The sequence below is a fragment of the Gordionus sp. m RMFG-2023 genome, chromosome 1 (genome assembly GCF_954871325.1).
Source record: "Gordionus sp. m RMFG-2023 chromosome 1, tfGorSpeb1-WG-v2, whole genome shotgun sequence".
NCBI lineage: Eukaryota > Metazoa > Nematomorpha > Gordioida > Chordodea > Parachordodidae > Gordionus > Gordionus sp. m RMFG-2023.
In genome coordinates, this window is record NC_088775.1 from 64,607,361 (window position 1) to 64,628,891 (window position 21,531).

At 25.6% G+C, this 21,531-nt stretch overlaps 1 protein-coding gene across 4 annotated transcripts; it reads right to left on the minus strand.

Moving 5' to 3' along the window:
- Positions 1 to 410: 410 nt before the first annotated feature.
- LOC135931063 (uncharacterized) lies at positions 411 to 13,363 on the minus strand. 4 transcript variants are annotated; one of them, XM_065467925.1, is made up of 10 exons: positions 13,274 to 13,363; positions 12,987 to 13,020; positions 8,885 to 8,989; positions 8,696 to 8,825; positions 6,624 to 6,735; positions 2,577 to 2,673; positions 2,305 to 2,538; positions 2,145 to 2,261; positions 807 to 938; positions 411 to 682 (listed from the first exon to the last, which is right to left on the minus strand). In XM_065467925.1, exons 3-9 carry the CDS (start codon positions 8,955 to 8,957, stop codon positions 808 to 810), a joined length of 894 nt encoding a protein of 297 aa, XP_065323997.1. In that variant the 5' UTR covers positions 8,958 to 8,989; positions 12,987 to 13,020; positions 13,274 to 13,363; the 3' UTR covers positions 411 to 682; position 807. The 4 variants fall into 4 exon arrangements, with proteins under 4 accessions (XP_065323997.1, XP_065323996.1, XP_065323995.1 ...); XM_065467924.1 differs by lacking the exon at positions 13,274 to 13,363 and adding an exon at positions 13,063 to 13,210 and having other exon boundaries at positions 775 to 938; XM_065467923.1 differs by lacking the exon at positions 13,274 to 13,363 and adding an exon at positions 13,063 to 13,208.
- Positions 13,364 to 21,531: the final 8,168 nt, after the last annotated feature.

The window sequence follows — 21,531 nt, forward strand, 5'->3', positions numbered from 1 at the left end:
TTATTATATATAAACCAGAAACCAATTGGTTATGGATAATGTAGCAAAACAAAAATTTTTAAAATTTTTTTTAAAAAAAGTGCCCCCACTCAAATTTAAAAGCAGTTGCTTCAGGTCCCCCTCCCCTAGTTGTAGGGGCCACTGTGCTTTACCAAGTAGGTAAAATTTTTTTAATAATTATAAAATAATTTATAACGGCACTAAATCTATCTAATAAAAACAAAATAATCATGCATTTTTCTAATTTTCAAAATTCGTTTAAATTTTTCAAAAGGGGCTGCTGCAGCACCCAAAGCTTCTAGTTAACGACATACCTGAAATATGGAATGTTTAAACCATTTAATTTTTTTTATATGAAGATTACTTTAATTTAATAAATACTATTTTTAATTCATAATATTTTGGTTATTTGCATATATTTATTAGAAAATTAATTTTCACACATGGTCAAACATCGAATAAATTCAAAAATATCAAAGCATAATATAAAAAATTTGAATATAACAGCTTTAAGGGGTGAACTATGTCCTACATAACCATTCGCATTAGTTTTTCCCACCTTATCATTCAAGGGTTAAACAAGAATTATAATAAATATAATATGGTTTATTTTCATCCTTCAAACGATTTAATATCTCCTTTTCCTGATATATCTGGTTTTGGTTATATATTTAGAGGAGGCCTATTCAAAAACGAATTAATTATGAAATAGGAAATGAAAATTAAATTGGTATTTTTTAAAATATTAATAAAATTGAAAGTATATAATCGTACAGATAATATTCGTTTTGAAATATAAATGAGACTTTAGTTAAAAGATGTAGATCTTTGTATTGTTTTATGTTTGGGTTTGATTGTAGAGCATAGGCTGTTTACCCTAAATAATTTATGCATAGATTGTGTAGTATCTAGAGTATTTATTCGATGATGGTCGTTTTCTAAAAAATAATAACAAATAAAGAATAATCAAATTAAAATTATGAATTTATTTATGAATTTATATGCTACAATTAGGGCTTTGGCTTTTAGGAGTATAAATGCAGGTTAAAATATATTTAAAAAAACTTAAATGCTAAATGATATTGAATAATTAGTCATATTATATGCCGCTTTGCCCCCTAGCCTACTCTGACTTTCAGCCGGATGAAGGGAGTTGGATAGGAAGGGATGGAAGGGGTTGGATGGGAAGAGAAAGAGAGGAAGTGGCGCTAAAAATTTAAAACAATATAATACACTACAACATATTAATGGGGAAAGAATCAAAATTATATAAAAATAGTGAAAATAAGATTTGTAAATCATAAAATACTTATAAATTAATGAAAATTAGAAAAAAATCAAATTAAAAAACAACAATATAAAATATATATTCAATAAAAGGGAAAAATAAAAGTGGATATAAAATTTATAAAAATCATTTAAAAAACTCATAAATCGGAGAAAAATTAAAATTAAATTAGCAGACTCTCTAAGATCTTAAGATTTTAAAAGATATATAATCAAAATTTTTAATGTTTGGAGTAGGATTGTTAAAAAGCCCGGTTTAGGTGGGTTTTTGAAAAAGACCCGATTAATATTTTACCCAAAATAATATTATGTAATATTAAAAATTTGGCAAATAGAGATCCAAACCTTTCTGCCATCTATGAGAAAATATTGGCTAAAATCTTAATCGGGCATTTTTCAAAAATTGGGATCTTTACAATACTAGTTTAAAGTATTTGTGTACATTTTATCGTCTATTTAATCCGATTTTTTCGTGTGAAATATAACGTGCTATTAGAAAAATATTATTTTAATTGTGTGCGCAGAGTTAAAATGCGATAAAACGTGAAATTTTTAGTGACATCTACATATCTTGTATCGGAAAGAATTTCTCCCGCATTTAGAGGGAAGTCTGATTTTCCATTTCTTAAATCTGGAATTTTTTATTTATTTTATTAGGGGCTGTTTTTTTTAAAAATGGAATGAATGAAAGATTCGTGTTTAAACATTTTCCCTTACTCTCTGCGAAATCCCTCTCCCCTCAGAAGACCACCTTTTTCCCCTTTCTATTCACTTTCAAAAAATCTCCCTCACTTTCAGCCCAAAGACCTGGCTAAGACGAAGTGCTAGATATAAAAAAAATTCTTCAGATGCAATACCTAAACTAGATCGAGTCTTTAAAATTTTATTCGAGCAGGATATAGTATTTGCTGTAGATCTATTAAATTGAACTTTTACAACATGCTTTTTTAAGTTTAAGGGTATTTTATATAATTCTAAATAAATTTGTTGATAAACATACAAAATTTATATTAATACCTTTATTAAAAAGGATAATCGGTTTTAATAAATTTGTAAAATTTCTCATTTGTAACATTTTGTAATGTCTATTGCATAATGGGAACGAGCAAATCGAGATCTGATCCAACAAGTGATCACTGTTTTGCTTTCTTTCTAAATTATTTGCTGTAACCCAAAAATTGACATCCAAGTTTTTTGATTTCTTGAGCTTAGATAAAATTTTAAATGCGCTTTTGGTATATAAATTTTGTTCTACAAATACATCAAGCGTTGTTTATAATTAAGTTTACCCGAATTACTGGCCACGTCATCATAAGATGGCAAAATCTCTTTACTAATTTCATCTCTAAAAATAGATTTACGAGATACGTTAGGAGAATATAAAGCCTTTATGTTTTTTTTTTGAATTCATATTTTAAAAAAAAATTATATATAACTTTAAAAAATAATAAACAGTATACTTTGTTTGCGATTCAATAATGCTTTTCTCACTCAACTTTAATAAATATAATAATTTACAATATTTATCTTAAAATTAAGCAAACAATATTTGAGCCAGTTAATTACAATTGTGCTAAAATGACCAGCCGTAACTGTTAGTGGATATTTTTTATATCCAGTAAGTCTGAATTTATTAAATTTTAGGGCCCTTTTAGTTTAACCCAATAAAATTTTATTTAGGAATAATTTTGACACCTGTAGTTATTATATATTTCTTCGCCTGAGAATTAGAATATTCCATCTCCACTTTTTGTAATAATACAGGAATGCAATTTTAAAAACGATTCCTATATTTTCATTATTATATCCTTGTAGTTTAACTTATTTTATAAATATTTCGGATTTTTTACGTAAATAGAATAGAATAATTATAAAAAATTGATTTATGTAAAGCCTTTTTTGACAAAAAGTCGATAAGGAATAACCTAATTCTCAGGCAACGATTTACTAAGTTTTAGAGAAGTTAAGATAGTAGTTTTTAATATGTTTCAAGTTGTCACAAATTCCCATAAATTTGAATCAAGCTCATTGGCAAGATGGAGCGAAATTTGAGAGATTATATTAAAATGTAAGAATTTATCTTATGAACTTCTATTGAAATTAATCCTAATAACCTCCTAGGTTATCTGATTCTAAGACATATAAAAAACTATTTTAGAGAATAAGGTAATAGAAATCCCGTAGACTGACAATAAATCACTCTTTTGCTTATGTAGGTGCTTGATCAAATTTTTAAATCCCATTTTTTTTTGGAAGTAAACCATTTTAATCTAAATTTCTTTTTCCAATTGATGATTAGTTAAATTATCAGTCCTCTTAAACACATTCCTATCCAAATAATCTACCTTAATAACTATTTCTACCTTATTTTGTCTTCTCGCCCTTTAGCATAATATTGAAAGATGTATCATAAATAGTTAAAGCTTACTATAATTAAATTTTAAGTAAAAATTATGACTTTATTATTTGGATTAACAAAATATGGTCTTTATAAACGATTTTTTTTGTGGTTACACATTATTCTATCTTCATAAATTTATTTCTTTATACGCTTATACAGTATACCATTTCTATAATCTTCAAACATCATTTCCCAAGGAGAATTTTATATAGCTATTATAACATCTAAAAGTGTATGGCTTGATGGAACCGTTAAGTGCATAGTATAAGAGAAAATCAGCTCATGTCACATATATTGATAAATATAATCATCTCTTGAGGTTTCGACAAAATATTTTACGAAGAACTCTATCAAGGCCTTCTAGAAGTTGATAAAACAGATATATCTAAATATTATTCTTGTGCTATATGATATTTTTAAAGATGATATATCAGGCTTAGAACAAAAATGATTATTTTATCACTTTTATCCTTATTCCTTATCCATAATGCTGACCTATCAAGAATATTTTACTTAACATTAATACAGTCTTGTATGTTACATTTTATTAGGAGAAGAACAGATAATCAACTAATTCATATAGAATCTTACAGTTTATCATTGCATCCGAGCCCATTCTTTCTTGCTTCCTCTTTTTTAGAGAAATTTACTTTTGCTTTTTTATTATCTTAGAACAAATTTGATAACTAATCTTATTAAAAATACCCTCTTTCTAATATCTTCTTATCATATGTTATCAGATTTTACATCTATTCTTTATCAATCTTACCTTAAGCTCGTTCTAATCTTACCTTAGATATTCAATATAGTATGTTCTCTCCATCTCTTTTGTATTGTAAATATCTTAATATTTTGCCACACATATAACTTGCTTCTTACCCTTGAAATTTCATCTGCCTCACCTAGTTTTATTTATCAGATACTTAAGTTTTAAAAATTTTACATTACCTACTTCTTACTAAACAACTCTATATTCTTCAATAACTTCATCAACCACTTTTTAACTGTGAAATTAAAACCATACCATTTGTATTACCAGTTGAATTGACCTGGCACTGTTTGGCTAATCATCGTTAAGAGAGATCCGAATCATAACAAATATCAGTTCAGATTCGGGTGCTTAACAGCTTATCTTCGGTTTTATCTCGGTTACCGATTTAAAGATTCAGTTGGGATACCTGATCGACACTTCAATCTTTTTTCTAACTGACTAGAATAATAAAATTTTTATAGTCAAATAAATTCAATATCACTATTTGGGTTTGAGCCCTCAATTATCCATTATTATTCATTACGAAACCTATTTTGTTCACTCCACATTTAATATGCTATTTAATTATTTTCGTCAGGGATTTTCGTAATTCCTCTGAGATCATAAAGGGTTACCCTTAAGCTAATGAGTGGTCCGGTAAGAAAATATAATGTGAACCTATTTTATATACCAGAGAAAATCCTATACCATGTTTACATAATGGTGAGAATAAAAATAGTTAATAATATGTTAAACCTAATTTATACATAGAATGATTAAAAGAAGTTGTTTTGCTAATCAATAAAACTGAAAATCATAACAACATTTTTGCACTTATACCAAAAGGAATCCCTTAAATATTCGAATGTTTGCTGTCATTGCATAAATTTTGTTTAACCCTTCACGGCATAGATGGGACTATGCAGACCCCAGTCATTTAAAAAAAACGCTATTACTCAAAATTTTCTATATTTTTGCCTGGATCTTTTAATATCGTAATATTTTTAGGTAAAGTATCTATGTGCAAAATTAATTTTGATTTTGCTCAGTAATTCCTGTGTTATAATGTGTTTATGGAGCTTGGAGTCGGCATAACCCCACTGGTCATCCGTATAACTTTTTCTTCATCTGTTTTAGGATTGATGTAACTAAGCATAAATAAACACTTTTTTATACATACTAAAAATTATATTTTATTAATATATGAACCTTAGATTAGATAAATATTCTACATCATCAATTTTATTTATATATATTTTTTAAATATTATTTTGTACATTTTAAAATAATTTGTTTCTTGGTAAAAGTTGTCATAAAATTTAAAAATAACAATTAGAGTCACTCTATTAAAGTTTATATGTTTAAAATATGAAAGCTACAAATAAATTTAATTCTAAGATATAGCGTATCTAAATTGGTGTCCGAGGGAACCCCAACTATATTTTGGTATGATTTTTTTTACCTATGCTGGGAATGGTTAAGAAATTTATATATCAATAAATGTTCCGAATAATTTTTCAAACAAAATATATCGAAAAGCATTAATTAAAAATTAATATGAAATTAGAAGTGCCTAAAGTTTTTTTTTTAAATAAAAGCTTTAGTTAAAACTACTCGTTATAGTTCACTACCTTCGGACTAGACATTATTTTTCAAATTGTTATTGCACATTACCATATAATAATTCTACTAAATAGTTAAAAAATTTATAAACATTAACTTATAATCAATTTATATTACGTCTTTTAACTATAGTTGGATAATTAATATTTTTGTAGCCGTTTAAGCCATGTTTTATAGCCGACTAAAAAATAGGTTAAACCGAGTTGTTAGCCGATAACTATCACTATGATTTAGGGGTTTTCCTTAAAAATATAACAGCTCAAATTTGAAAAAAATTATTATGAATTAAAACGCCTCAAAGTTAATAAATTTTCTCCGGCATATGCCTGTAGATTGAGCTGAATTAGCATTTACCTATACCCAACTATACTTTTACCTCATTTATTTATTATTTATTATATGCAGCTAGATAATTGTGAAATTGAAAATAAGTTTATAATTCTCATTTCATTTATAAATAGTTTCATTCAAGAATTAGATTACTAGGTGTAGGTAACTTAAATTTGCACTCTTAATAGGATAACTTACCAAAAATTTAATTTATAAAAAAATAATTTTAACTTGGTCATATGGAGGAGGATTCTCCTGAATTGGCGGAATTGCAATATTGCTATTTAAAATAACTCTAACATCTCTTCCCACATTTTGCTGAGGCTGTTCCCTGCTAAGGAAGCTTTAAATATTTAAAAATCGGAATTATCTAATATTATATTTAGATATATAATTTTAATAAGATCCTTTTATTGAAATATAACTTTAATATAATATGATTATAATTATTCAATACATTATCGACACGATATCGACAATAGGGCTCAAATTAGTGGTCTGCATCGCACGTCTAATTTTTAAAGGCCTGCCCTTTTAAAAAAAATTTGTCAGACTCGGTACGATCCCGATTGATTTTTTTAAAATATTCAAAAAGCCCGTCCTGAAATAAAAACTATTTTCCACCACAGGTTCGGCCTAAATATATTTATAAATATAGAAATTAATTTTTTCCCCAATATAATTTTTACACTGAACATTACAAGTTATTAATCTTTATCATCAAATATATCTTCAAAATTGTTCCGCATTTTACTCCTACCTTAAATAGGACATACATTTATATTTCCTGTTCTTTATATTTAAAAAAAAAATTATATCCATAACATTAATTTTTTTATAATTTTTATGTTAAATTGTACATTTTATTAATTAATTTAATAAAGATTCTATGAAAAAACTTGATTTAAAAAAATCATAAAATTTTTATTTAATTTTTATACCGAACAAAATAAAATTATGGGATGGGTCCTAGTTTCCTAAAAAAAAATTAATAATTTTTTTAATTGGAAAAAATATAATATTCTACATATAAAAATAAATATTGGTGCCTTGTTTCTTTGTAAAAATTTTATAATTTTATTTCACGAGAATTATATTTCAAGATCTCTAGTTTAAATTGTTTGAAATTTTTATAAAAATAATCGAATTTTAATAAATTATTAGTATCTCGTCAATGTTATTATCGGACTCAAAAAAAATAAAGAAATTATTAAATTTTTTTTATTATATAATTGAAATGAAAAATGCTTACAAAAATTGAATTTACAAAAGCTAAACTTTAATAATGTAATAATAATTATAAAAAAAAAAAAAATTCCTTTTCCATATTAAAAAAATGTGTAATTATGTTATATTGACGACAAAAACCAGATCTTTTAACTAAATATTTAAGTTTGATGGGTTAGGTTAAATTTAGGTTAAAGCTGTAAAATATAAAAACTAAAGGTTAGTCAGAGCCATAATAGAAAAATATCTTTAGTCATGATATACGCATGCCTATTATTATTAAATAGCTCAATTTGGGTCGATTTTTAAAACAGATAACTCAATATTTTAGCAAAAATATTTCCTAGTTTCGAGATTTCTCTTAGAGATGTCCAAAACTTTGTGCCATCTATGAGTAAAATCTTTAGGCTTGAGCATTATTTTTCTGGATTAAATATTAAGTCAGCCATTTTTATAAATCGGCTCAAATCGAGTTTTTAACAACAATATCACACCCATTTTATAATATAAATCCTAGATATTACCCGTGCTTAGGTTAAAACTAAGCAGATCAAGTAAAAATTGTGAAAAATGAGGATATTCATTATTCTCATGACCCAAAATATTTAAAAGGGTCTGCATGATTTCGCTCAAAACAAATATATGGGCTAGGGATAGATTTATATTTATAAAAATGAAAGCATGCCTTTTATATTTTAAGTTAAAATAGATTGTGGAAACCTAAAGTAACAATTGATAAAAATATTTTTACCCATACTATTCGCTTTTCGTTTTCTATTAATAAGTTATAATCCCAAACCTCAAAATGGTTATTATTAAATATCTTACAAGCGATTTAAAAAAAATGTTTTCCTAAATCTTATTTTTAAGGACATATATGCTAATTTTTTGTATTTATGTTATAGCTAAATAGAATATAGACTACTTTTTATTTTTTTAAAAAAAATAACTTTCAAATCTTAAAAACGAATACGTTTTTATATTTAATGTTTCATCCCCTTAATAATCTTCGGGGATAATATATTAAATTACGCAATTTATAATTGATTTCATGGTTATTTTATGAAATAATTAACTTGAGTTTTTTCTTAAAGGTGTGAATGATGCAAATTACAAATATCATAAGAATTGTGCCACAGATGATAATGGATGCTATTGCTCCTAATATATTGCCAGTTGTCCACTGAAAAGTATTTAATTTAATATCTGTAAATAATAATATATCAAAAAATTAATTGACCTAAAATCCAAATGTTAAAAATGACCTATATTGTTATTGGATTGAGTTGAATTAGATATGGTATTTCTTGGTTGATACTGTAAATCTCCAAATTGCATTAGATTATTTTGTTATCAATCCTATATATACCCTGTAAAATGTTATAACTTATTTTATTAAGAATATTATTATATCTAGATTTAAAATATATTTATTTTTAACCAATTAAAATAGTTATTTAAAATACAACTGATTGGACTTTATTCCTCTCAAATGATGTAAGAGCGCCCAGGATTATCATTTTTTTTAAAAAAAATATAAAGCGTGAGATTTAATTTCATTAATGTTGGCGTATTTATTATGAACTGAATAAATTTTATAGTAAATTTCTAAGCAGGTCAAATTTCAGTTCAACGCAAATATTTGTTAGACCAGGGATTTTTATGGATACATTTAGAAATTTGAGGTGGTAAATGTGCTCTCATGTTGGTTTTTAAAGACAAACTGGGGTCATTTTTAGTTTTACATTATACAACAAGGAGATCCACTCGTCAAATATACAAACCAATTTAAATCTCGATCTCAATGTTTTATATTTGGATAATGCCACATTATCGGGTCCTATCAGTCAAATAATTAAAGCTATAGATATCATCATTAAATTTTCAACCACTAAATTTGTCCTTAAATTATAAAAAATGTGAAATATACTCAACTACAAATTTTTCTTCCACTATTGATTGATCTTTTTGTGTGATTAAGAATAAAATCTTCGTTCTCGGGTCATCAATAGGAGGATCTTCAGGTATCCAAACATTTTTGGAACCCAATCTGACTTACCATTGTTCAAAAAAAATATTCTCAAGCATTTACCTTCCCATCAGGCATTTTATTTAATTAAATTTTTTTAAATATTCCCAAAATATAATTCTGTTTCAGTTCATCTGGCAAGTATTTATTCCCATCTATACTCCTAAAATATTAAAAAATTTAAAACGATATTGGAGAATATAATCAACCACAAATTAATTCACCAAAATAGCTAGTTGCAAACCATTTTACCAACAAAATCTGGCGGAATAGGCTTACGATCACCATTACCCATTGCCAGTGGCCCCTACAACGGGAGGGGTCCGAAGGAACTGCTTCTAAAAATTTGAGTGGGGGTATTTTAAAAAATTTATTAATTTTATTGTTATATTACACCCATCCATAACTAGGTGATTTCTGGTTTATGATGTCGGACTCGACCTCGTGATTCCGTTTATTAAATTAAATAATGGGGGAGGCTTATTATTACATTTTAAGAATCAAATTCAATTGGGAAAAGATTGCCTGATTAATTTGAAAAGTATAATTTAAATTATGTCTTTTATTATTTTTTAATCCTAATAGATAATAACACTGAATTTTAAGATGTTTTTTCAAAGGCACAAAATTTTATGAAGGAGAATAATCTACCTTTTGATTTTGAGAGTTTTAGACTTCAAACATTACAATCCAAAAAGAAGCGGTATACATACTTTCATCAGTTTAATGAAAGATTTAATGATGAATCGATGAATCTATAAATTTCTTAAATCAAACTTTATTTTTTACACTAAAGGTATGGTGGAAAAGTCAATCGTTAAAGATGATATCGAGGATATCTGTGAATTTTACCATTTAAATTCAAGTCAAATTTTTGAAGAAATTTTGAAGTTTCGAAATATTTATAAGATGACTAAAACGGGGGATGTAATTATTACACGTAATCTAGAGTTTAAAGGATCTAAAGATTTATCAGATTCTGAGAATTGTAAATTTATAATTAAATATTTATTATAATCTAATATATAACTTAGCTTCTTCTTCTGATGATGATAATTCTGAGACTTATGATTCAGGCTGGAAAAATTATTCGTTTATTTTACCTTATCGTCTACTTTTAAATATTTCTGCTTTCCCTAATTTAATAATTTTATTATTTATTTACCATTCCTACTACCTCATGTACTGCCAAAAGGGTCATGAGTAAAATTAAATTATTTAAAACAAAACTTCGTAGTACCATGAAAGATCCATTTCTTAATAATTTAACCATTTTATCCATGGAAATAAATTTATTTAAACAATTAATTATTGATGAAATTGTAAATTCTTTCGCTTTCACTTCCCCTAATTATTAATTTAAAAATAATATTTTTAAAGTATATATTTTTTTTACATTTTATTTATAAAGATTGATGCAATATAAATTATTTTTGAAATTTATGGGTGTCAAAAAATAATTAACCATTTTTTGAAGAATGGGAGGGGGGATTCTGCTTCCATCGCTCCAAAGTGTAGGAGCCACTGCCCATTGCCTTGGTTTCTTTTATTTCAGCATTATTAAAAATCAAAAATCTAATTCTCAAATTAATTAAACCTTTTGAGGAGACCATGTTAAACAATGCATTGTTATGCTGGTCTGCTAACACATCCATTAGCGCAATTTATTCACTTTCTAATTTACAAAAGGATTGGGATGCTGTAATCGTGTCATGCCTCATCGATTATCTACTTTCGAGCAATGACACCAGACTACTAACCTTTATTCATTGGTGGATGAATTAAGCCACGAATGGTTAGAATATCCAAGCATGTTAAATAAATATCTTTTGACAAATAAAGAATTTAAATATGCTTTGGCTCAGGCTTGGCTTAGACATATATCTACCTTATAATTATAAAAGATGGGGGTAATGGTTGATTTGAAAGCTAGATATCCATTCCATTGTCTCGTGAATAGATACAAATATGTAGGACGAACGAATTAATTAAATAATGCAAAATTCATTATTCAAAGCAAACGTTCCTTCACATCAGCATTCACGGGATACTTCTATTATCGATAACTTGTGGCCTGATGGGCATACATTAATCTCTGGGATATCGTGAAACATAAGTTGGGATTTCACATGTATGGACATTTTTGACCCATCAAATAATAATTACTAGGTATAGTGGAAAACAGGAAATTCCCAAAATATTCATATCTAGCCGCCAATTATATATTTATTACCATTGTGATTTCAACATTTGGGAAAGAGGATATCCCTAATCAAACTAATTAACCATAAGAGCCATGAAACACCAATCTCAAAGGCCCCTTTTGGTTAAAAAAAAATCAGCTTTGAAAAATGTTACAATTTTAAATTATTTAAAGATTCATGGCCGTCACCAGAGGAAGATAACTATTTTTAACAAAATTTTATTTTTTATTTTTTTCTAAATATGTTACCAAATATGCAATTTACATGTTATTCTAATTATTTTATAAATTTCGATTATTAAATAAAAGATTGTTTTTAAAACATAGAAGAAGTATGTTTTTATAAAGCAAATAAACTTTAGATTTTTGAAAAAAATATTTACATAACTTTTATTTATTTCAACATAAGGATTATAAATATTTAAATCTTCTAAAATACACCTCATCTGTTTTATTGCTAAAAAACTAATTTTACAGAATATCTAATGCAGAGTATTAGACAGATGGAATTATGTCTTGCTCTACGTAGAAATTACTGTCTCGCGGAAAATATTTATATACATATTTTTAAAAAAAAGAAAGTGGAAGATAAGCTTGTAAACTCATTTTCCATTTGAAAAAGTTTTGCCCAATTAAATATAATAAAATTGGGTTTTATTCCAGAATTGGCACTATGTTTTTTTTGATATGATATTTAATATTTAATTTTTAATCGATGTTTTAATTTAAATTATATATTATAAATCACTGTCTGGCGTAAAATATTCACGCGTATTTTTTAAAAAAATGGAAGATAAGCTAGTAAACTCATTTTATATCTGAAAAATTTTGGCTCAATTAAATATAATAAAATTGGGGTTTTTCCAGAATTGCCGCTATATTTTTTCTGATATATTTAATATTTAATTTTAAATCAGTTAAATATAAATTATACATCTTCCACAAAATATGAGAAAAAGAAAAGATGATATATTATAATATATAATACTATAAATGTAATGTTCCTGTTAGATCAAGGGATCAAAAAACTGATTTAAAAATCCATTTGAAAATTTTAATAATTTTAAAAGACTATTACTCAAATATATTAAATAAAATATAATATAACCAATTTTAATCAAAATAAATAGTTTACCTGATATTCGCCGTGCATTTTATCATTGTAATATCTAGAAAAATATTAAATTTATAAGATTCATTTAAAAGAATACTCTAAGACGATGCATATAGAGACTACTTTAATTTGAAAGCGATTATGTTTTAATTAACAATATATAAAAAGCCTAATATAATGAATGCTCAAGAGATTATATTTTAAAATAAATTTCTATTTATGAAGAATATGTATATAATGATATTGATACAAAGATAACGTAATAAAAATATTTTGAATCCAAACAAAATAAAAAAAAAAATTTTTACCTTTTTAAAAAGTTTTTTTTTAGTTTTGAAGGCAATTTTTAGATTTAGATTTGCGCTATATTTAAAAAAAAATTCAAAATATACTATAAATTTTGGTAGTTAACCAAAATTTATGTTTATGATTTGTTTGGAAAATTAATTAAAATTATTAATGCATGTACCAAATAATACTGGCTTTAAGGCAAAAAAAATTCGGTATAATAAGCATAAATTATAAAATAAATAAAATAGTATATTTTTATCTTATTAAATAATCTATCCTATAATATCCATAAGGCTGCGTCGTAATAGCACGTCTTTTTTCTGTTTAAAATTCTAATTAATGATCTGATTAGAATGTTATTTTTTAGACCTTAAAATATAAATAAATACACCTTAAAGCGTAGATACTTTTAAATAGAATACTCTATTATTAAGAAGAAAAATTAAATTTGAGCTAGGATGCAACTTGAGTGGTTGTTTTGAAGCAAATTGTATATTTTACAGGATAAAATACCTTATCGATATTAAAATTTAAAAAATATTCTTTTTTAATAGTTTCAAAATTTTGAGTTTATATGTTTCATCTTTTGGGACTCCTGGGCGTACAACTGCACCCACTGCATCTCCAAAATAAAATTTAATACAATACCTCTATTTCTGCTATTGTATATTATATTTCTACTTATAAATTTTGATCCAAGCCAAAAACCATATATTTCATTTCGGCATGATAAAATTTTTTTTAAAACATTTAATATATCCTTTTTTATTTTCATCCTACAAACTATGTTAAATTATTGTGATTATTATATCTGTATACTTCACTTTTATTTTAATATTTGTATCCATCAATAGCAATATAACTTTGGGAACAACGATCCTCTGGGTCAGTGATAAACCTTATCCATTGACTACTACTAAAACAATTTGCAAAATATTATTATCTTTCCCAATTAAAGGCATTCCATTTAAATAATCCCTCATCCATATTCACGTTCTGGGTTCGATTTTAAAGAAATTTTTGCAATTTTATAAAATTCCTAAGGTCATTTCCAGGCAGACGTTTTTTTAAAGCGCTTTCGGGTAATGTTACTAACTTTCCAAAAAAATAACTTACTTGTGGAATTCCTTTTTTTATATATGATATTTAAAAAAAACAATCGATACCTATTTTTTTAATTGTAAATTTGATTTTAATAACGATTAAATGGCTCCTGAAATGTGGCTCCGGATTGTTTTAAATATTTATATTATATAATAAAAATTAATTACAAGTTTGTATCTTTTGTTGGAAATAATAAAAAATTGCTGGTAACATTACCCAAAAACCCTTTGAAAAAACGTTCTGTCTGGAAATGGCCTAATACTTATTTTATAAAATTACATTTAAGATACATTATATTAATCACATCTAGCCATATCATCTCTATATACATCTTACAAAGAGCTTATTCCAAATGTACAGTATACAAAAAATGCAACAATATTTATGAAGAATCTTACATTGGCAAATTTATTAGCACACTGATGCCATTCTATTTTATGTATGACCATGCTTTTCCATGTGTAAGGCATCTACTTTTCTTCCTTTCTTTTCTCATTGAAGTTAATTTAATTTTGTTTAAAATATCAATGAAAATACTAATTTATTAATTATCATAAAATACTTTTAATTCATTATACACGATCTTTGCTTTAATAGAACGAATCTGATTAATTTCGATTTATAAAAAAATTAAATATAATAATTAGAAAATGCGAATTGCAGATATTATAAGATTAAACATTCAATTTACTTATAACCTTTTAGTCACATAGTTTCTGTTTCACAGTGTCAGTGGCCACTACCTCTCCTGAGCTAAGAGAACAAAATACCCCTATGAAAAAAATTCACCCACCCAAAAAGTAGAAGTTAAATATATTTTGACTCCCACCCTTAATTATAAATTTCAAAAATAATATGTAAAATAATTTTTATTGCATCGATCTTTAATATTTATTAACTATAAAAATGTAAAAAATATTATCTTAAAAAATATCATAAACTTTAAAAACTATATAAAATTGGAAGTAAAGGAATTTAAAATATTTTTTTAAATGAATAATTTATACAAATTAGGGAAAGATAAAGAGAAAAAGTTATAATTAGTCAAATTTTATCACAATAAAATGGCAGATTATTAAGATATGGATCTTTCATAGTACTCCGAAGTTTTGTTTTAATTAATTTTATTTTGCTCATGAGCATGATCTTTTCGACAGGATTGTAGGAATAGTTAATTTTGTGTAAAATATAAAGAAAGCATAAAAATTTGAAAGGATCTATATAATAAAAGCCGTGTCACAACTTAAATCAAATTTAGCCAATAGTATTTTTTTTTTAAATATTCTTCCAATAAAAATCATCATGCAAATGTTAAGACAATTAATTTCTATCATGTGATGCTAGATTATATTTTATTTTTAATATTTTTAATGGTACTGATTTTATTTAATACTCAAGATACCTCACCTGAAGTCGTTAAAGATATTGGTAATTTATGTTACATATGATTTTATTTTAATAAATATTTCACATTGTATGCTCAAGGTCAAGATGCCTCAGATCAGATTTAGATAAATTATTAATAAATGAAAATCTTTAAAATTAAAAAATATAACCTAGCCATTTCATCCCAGGATTAGGATTTAAATTTTCATAGTATCATTGTTAAATTTATCAAATATATTTTCTTACAATAAAGATCTTATTGAAGAATGGATCCTTGTCATGCAGATTCAAACTTACTCAAAACTCTGGAGAACAATTTACAAGGGAGTGCTTTGTGCCTTCCATCATTAAAAACCCTTAAAAAAGATCCAATCTCACAATCTAATAAATATTTGAATTTTATACGATTATATATCTTTTGATAAGGTAATATGCATAAGTATATTGCATTTTTATGATTACTAGCTGATAGATTATCAAGATTGACTAAGAATTAGAATTTTCTCCTTAATTTGATGATGGATAAATTAAATTTAAACCCAACTTTATAAATTATCACTTTTATGAAATATCATAGGTCTGTAATTTTGCAACTTGGTAAATCACTGGAATTGTTACCATGGAAGCAGATATTGGTTTTGTTATTAAGAATGATGTGTCTTTTAAAATTGGTTTCAAAGAAATCAATATCCTTTGACATGGTTTGCAATATTGTACAAGCCAAGCTTGTTATCAATAATATTTTATGCAAATACAAAGCGATAAAATAAAATCAAATTTTCCTTTTTAAAAGCTATAGCACTATCCATGGTAAAAATGTCAGAATTCTCTCCTTTAAATTTGTCTTAGCTACCCTCAAGGCATCATAAATTATAAAAAAAATTTAATAGCTTTATATGATAATAACTAGCTTCTGTAAATATATAAAAGAAACATTTTAAATCTAAACAAATAAGATAATTCTAAGAAAACAATACTTAGTTCCCATCAGATTGGCATAATTGAACAATGATTAAATTTTACCACCACCTTTGGGGTCTCAGCTCCAGTCAAGGTCTGTAGTTGATCTTTCCACTCATGCTTGACGCACCATCTTATCTTTTCCAAACTAAGAATTTGAGGGGATTAAGTTTGTATAATTTATTTTTTTAATATCAGCACCAGTCGTGTTTAAAATATATATCAATAAGTCCTTCAACTGACTTTGGTGTTTCACCTTTTTCAATATATTTAAATCAGAAACCTGCAGAGATATCATTTGCACGGCCTGGCTTGGATTTTTAAAATATATTTTATATATTTTTATAGATAATAATGATTTAAAATATTTGGTTTTAATATACGGCCCGGCCTGGGTTTAAAAAAATTAAAATCTGGACTCAGGGCTGGGTCTGCAGGTCTCTGATTTATATCTTACTAAACCATTGCTTATGTTTTAGCAACATCATATGGTATTATCGACTATAATTTATGCCTCTATAGATTCAATTTCTTTTGAATGTTTTATAAGCATATTTTTGGCTTCAATATACAATAAAAGAATGGAATATAAATTGTATTTTAATCCCTTTTTCTTTTTTAGCCCTTCTTTCTTAATTTTTTTATATATATAATTTGATAACAGGTTTGGAATCTGCTATAAGTTTTATAAGACCTATAATATTACCTTCTTGTTGCGTGCTCCTTCAAGGCTTAGTTACAAGAAATCAATTAAAAAAACACCTCTTTATTAATCTTATGATTGATCGATTATTAAGCAAGTCTTCCATAATACGCCATCAATGTGTCTATGAAGATTCACAATAATATCGCGAATGATATTCTGCCATTTATCAAAACTTTCATAATAAGTTAAATTAATTAAACAATATTTTTTTTGTAGTAATCCATGTTATAAGCCATGAAGTTTTCTAATATAATAATTTTACTTTATTTAATTCATAATGTATATAACTATCTAACTAAAAAAAATTCTCACTATAAATACTTTTTTGATTTTAATTTAGTTAATCAAATTGTTAATATCTATCACGTGAAAGAAAATGATATCATTAAGTAAATAGTTGTGTTAATAAATGAATAAGACATACAACAATTTGTGCTTTACAACAACTAGTATTAATAAAATAATTATATTTATAAATCCATATTTAACATTTTTAAAATTTTCAATAAATTTTTCCATCATTATGTGGTACAATATTCTCTTATGAAAATTGCCCCCCCCCCTTTGCAGAGGCCACTGTGTCCTTTACATATGACTCTAGGTGTTTTAAAAAGTACGCTGTGTCTGTGTGACTATAGCTATAAATTAAATTTCCGTTTATAAAAAGTAATATCGGCGCCCATTTTTCAAATAAATTTAATCATAATATTATCATAGACAAAAACAAAACTCTATATTTCTATATCTATCAGAGACATGCAGAGATACCATTTTCACGACCCGGCCCGGGTTTTTTTTTAAAAAGTCTTTTTTAAAAATATATAATTTTTTAAATTTTTATAGATAATGGCGATTAAAATTTGGTTTTAAAATATACGGCCCGGCTCGGGTATTTTTTTAAAAATATTTAGGCCCGGCCCTGGCATATTTAAAATAATTGTATACGGCCCAGCACGTGTACCCGGTAAAAAATTTGTATAATATTTTTTTAATTTTTTTTTTTGGGGGGGGGGGGGGGGTAAAGTACAAAAATCTTGGCTATACTTTAAACTAATAGACTTATTTTTTCACATTCTGAGACTTTTGGCGACCCTAGACAAAAATTAATTCGGCGGTCCTTTAAAAAACTACAATTTATCTAAGCTTATTTAAAAAAATAATTTCCTATTTCTGAGAAAAACTAAAAGCCTGTAATATGGTGAAATCTATTGAATTTTCATCATAAACATGAATAACACACATTAAAAAAATTATTATAGGGCATGTAGTGTGTATATAATCGCAAGATTATTTTATAATCATTAAAAACTTAAAGATAGTAGTTTAAATTATTATATTCGCCTTTTTATTTGCAAAAGAGAAAATAACTCAATAGGCGATTTCACTAACCAGACTTTTAAAAATTAAAATATAGTTTTAATTTTTTATAAATCTATTATATTTTTTTAACTATAATTTCCCTTGTATCTTTGAGAATAAATTATTTTTAATTAAAATTTTTTTTAAAAGAATGGGACAAAAGGCATCTTCCCCTTCTTTTGCCTCGGTAATAAATATATTTTGATAAATTCTGATAGAAATGCACATTTCATTAACGTTATGTTGTAAAGATGCAAATCTTTAAAATTTTCTAATTTAATTTATCTCAATCTGATAATTTTGTGTTCACTCTCTCTCCTTGAACCTGGAAGTCAGATAATTTTTTATCAATCCCATCAATTGCTACTATCTCTTGCATGCTTATAAGGAAAAAGCCTGACTTTACGCAGGATCAGAAGAAAATGGGTTCGGATCATAAACGTTTTTAGATTTTTTAAGGGTATAATATATATAAACTAAATTTTATTAAAAAATAGTAATTTCTGTTCATACTTCAATTTATTATATTTTATTTTTAATAATAGAGATATATTCTACAGTTTTTATTTGTAAGTTTTTCCCCCTCCGTTTGTTTCGGAGTTTTTTTTCATCATATTTTATGTTTAAATTAATTAAATCACTTATTTTAATATTAAAGAAGCCTTGAGACTCAGTTCTCCTTCTAAAAATGATACTATTCTTATTTTCAAGCAAAAATAACTCTCTAGATATTTTACCAGTATAATACTATATTTATACCTGTTGATTTTACAGAATAGGTAGTCATATGGGCAAAAAATTTTGACAGCAAAGACTCGACAGGATGCCTTGATGGCATCCTATCTATATGTCTCAAGAGTCCAATACAACCAAATTTCCTGACAGCTCTAGCCTCATGACAACAATCTTCTTCAATAAATTTTTTCTTGGTAAAACCTATAGAGATGTCATTCCCTTCCAATTTGGTGCTCATCTCATCGCAATAAAAAATGATGGCAGAATCCCTTCGCCATTAGTTCTTAATGGCTCTTATAAAATTATAAATACATATTTTCTCCTCATTTAATTGCATTATATCATATAAATTGAATGTCAATACCGCTAAACTTTTTCCACGATAGGTGAAATTCGTTCTCCTAATAAATATTTGTTGTTTGAAGATTTTAGATATTTATGTTATGTTTGCCTATATTGTCTTGTTTTTTATTATGTGATTTGGCAGTTAGATTACCAAACTAACAAGAACTCTTGAGTCATTTAATTTATATATTGGCAATACATGAGCTAAAATATATTATGTACAATTCAGGGACATACGATGTAAAAGGTCAAAATTCTAATTTTTTTAAAATAATGTTTTTGTTTTGGTCCGGTAGCTGACTCAACTACTGATGATATTAATAAAACAGTTCAATTGTATATATTTAGGTATGATATAGTTTCCTAACTATCAAAAGATATTTTTGCTATTTTTGAACAATTTTTAAAATTTTTTAATATATAACCTATCCTGTCATGATGTATAAATATCATTTTGACCTCAAGAGATACAAGATTTTACATATGTTAATATTAAATATACTAAATTGAGTTGACAAAATGAGCTAGAAAATTGAGAATTTCTGCAACTGTATATTTTTTTAAATTAAACCTGTGGATTTGAGAATAATAAATTGACCATCCTTTTAAACCTTAATCAAATTTTTATTAAGGGAACCTAGCCCACTATAATTTTTTGGACGTTTTTAAGGATGGTGTATTTGAGCAAAATTATTAAACAGTTATTATACCTAGCCTTTTAATTCTACTAAATTGAATTTTTATTTTCTAACACTTAAGGAAATAAATTTTGCAAGGATTTGATAGTAGCATATGTTCACAAGTGATTCTTTTTATCATAGTAAATGTTTAAAACAGAATCAAGAAGATTAAAGTGGTAGAAAATATTTAAAATTTTAGTATATCATTTTCATAATAAATATTTTAATAAAATTTTTAATTTGGAAGAAACTCCTTCATTGTTGATACTTTTGTGGGATGGCTATAATCTACTTAGATATTCATGATTGTACTTACGATTTTATTACATGAAGGACTTTTTTTAAATATAAATAAAAAAAATAAATATAAGAAACGGGAAATCATTTAAGAATTAATATAAATTTGGAAAAAAGGCTCAAATAGTAAATTTTTATTAAATTAAAAATATTTCTTGAGATCATTGTAAGTTTAAATATTAATCTTTCGAATTTAATTGTTTATGTAACCGTTAATTGAAATTTGATTATGGAAAATAATCAGAAATGTGTTCAAAATGTTATGCTCAATCAAAATATTATTCTCAACATCCATTCTCTAGTATAAAAAGGAATTTCATAATGCCCTCGTACAATCCGAGATTACACTAAATTTCGATATACATTACGACATAATATCTACTATACTTCCCATTTTCTGCAGAAAATTTATTTTTCAAGCAAAAGTAAATTTTATTTGGTCATTATTTTTAAAAAATTTTTATAAAAAATTTATCTATTATGTATATGCTATATATAATAGGTTGTATATAATAATGAGAGAAAAAAGTTTATTGTTAATTATCATATCAAAATTATGAATAAAATTATTAAAAAACGTTTAATAACTATAATATCTATAAAAGGAGTATTATGGCAAAACATTGGTGCATTGTGCAGGTTGGCCTGTAATAGCATCAGTAAATATTGCGAAACAATTATTATCACAATTATAAACCAAACA

What these genes read in the sequence shown, in the direction of transcription:
- LOC135931063 (XM_065467925.1), bottom strand. Translation starts at nt 8,957, where the DNA reads ATGCAATTTGGAGATTTACAGTATCAACCAAGAAATACCATATCTAAT. An exon ending in GATTATCCTTTTTAATAAAG is followed by an intron (nt 2,262 to 2,304) that starts GTATTAATATAA and finishes AAATTTATTTAG; the next exon opens with AATTATATAAAATACCCTTA. An exon ending in AAAGACTCGATCTAGTTTAG is followed by an intron (nt 939 to 2,144) that starts GTATTGCATCTG and finishes ATTATTTTTTAG; the next exon opens with AAAACGACCATCATCGAATA.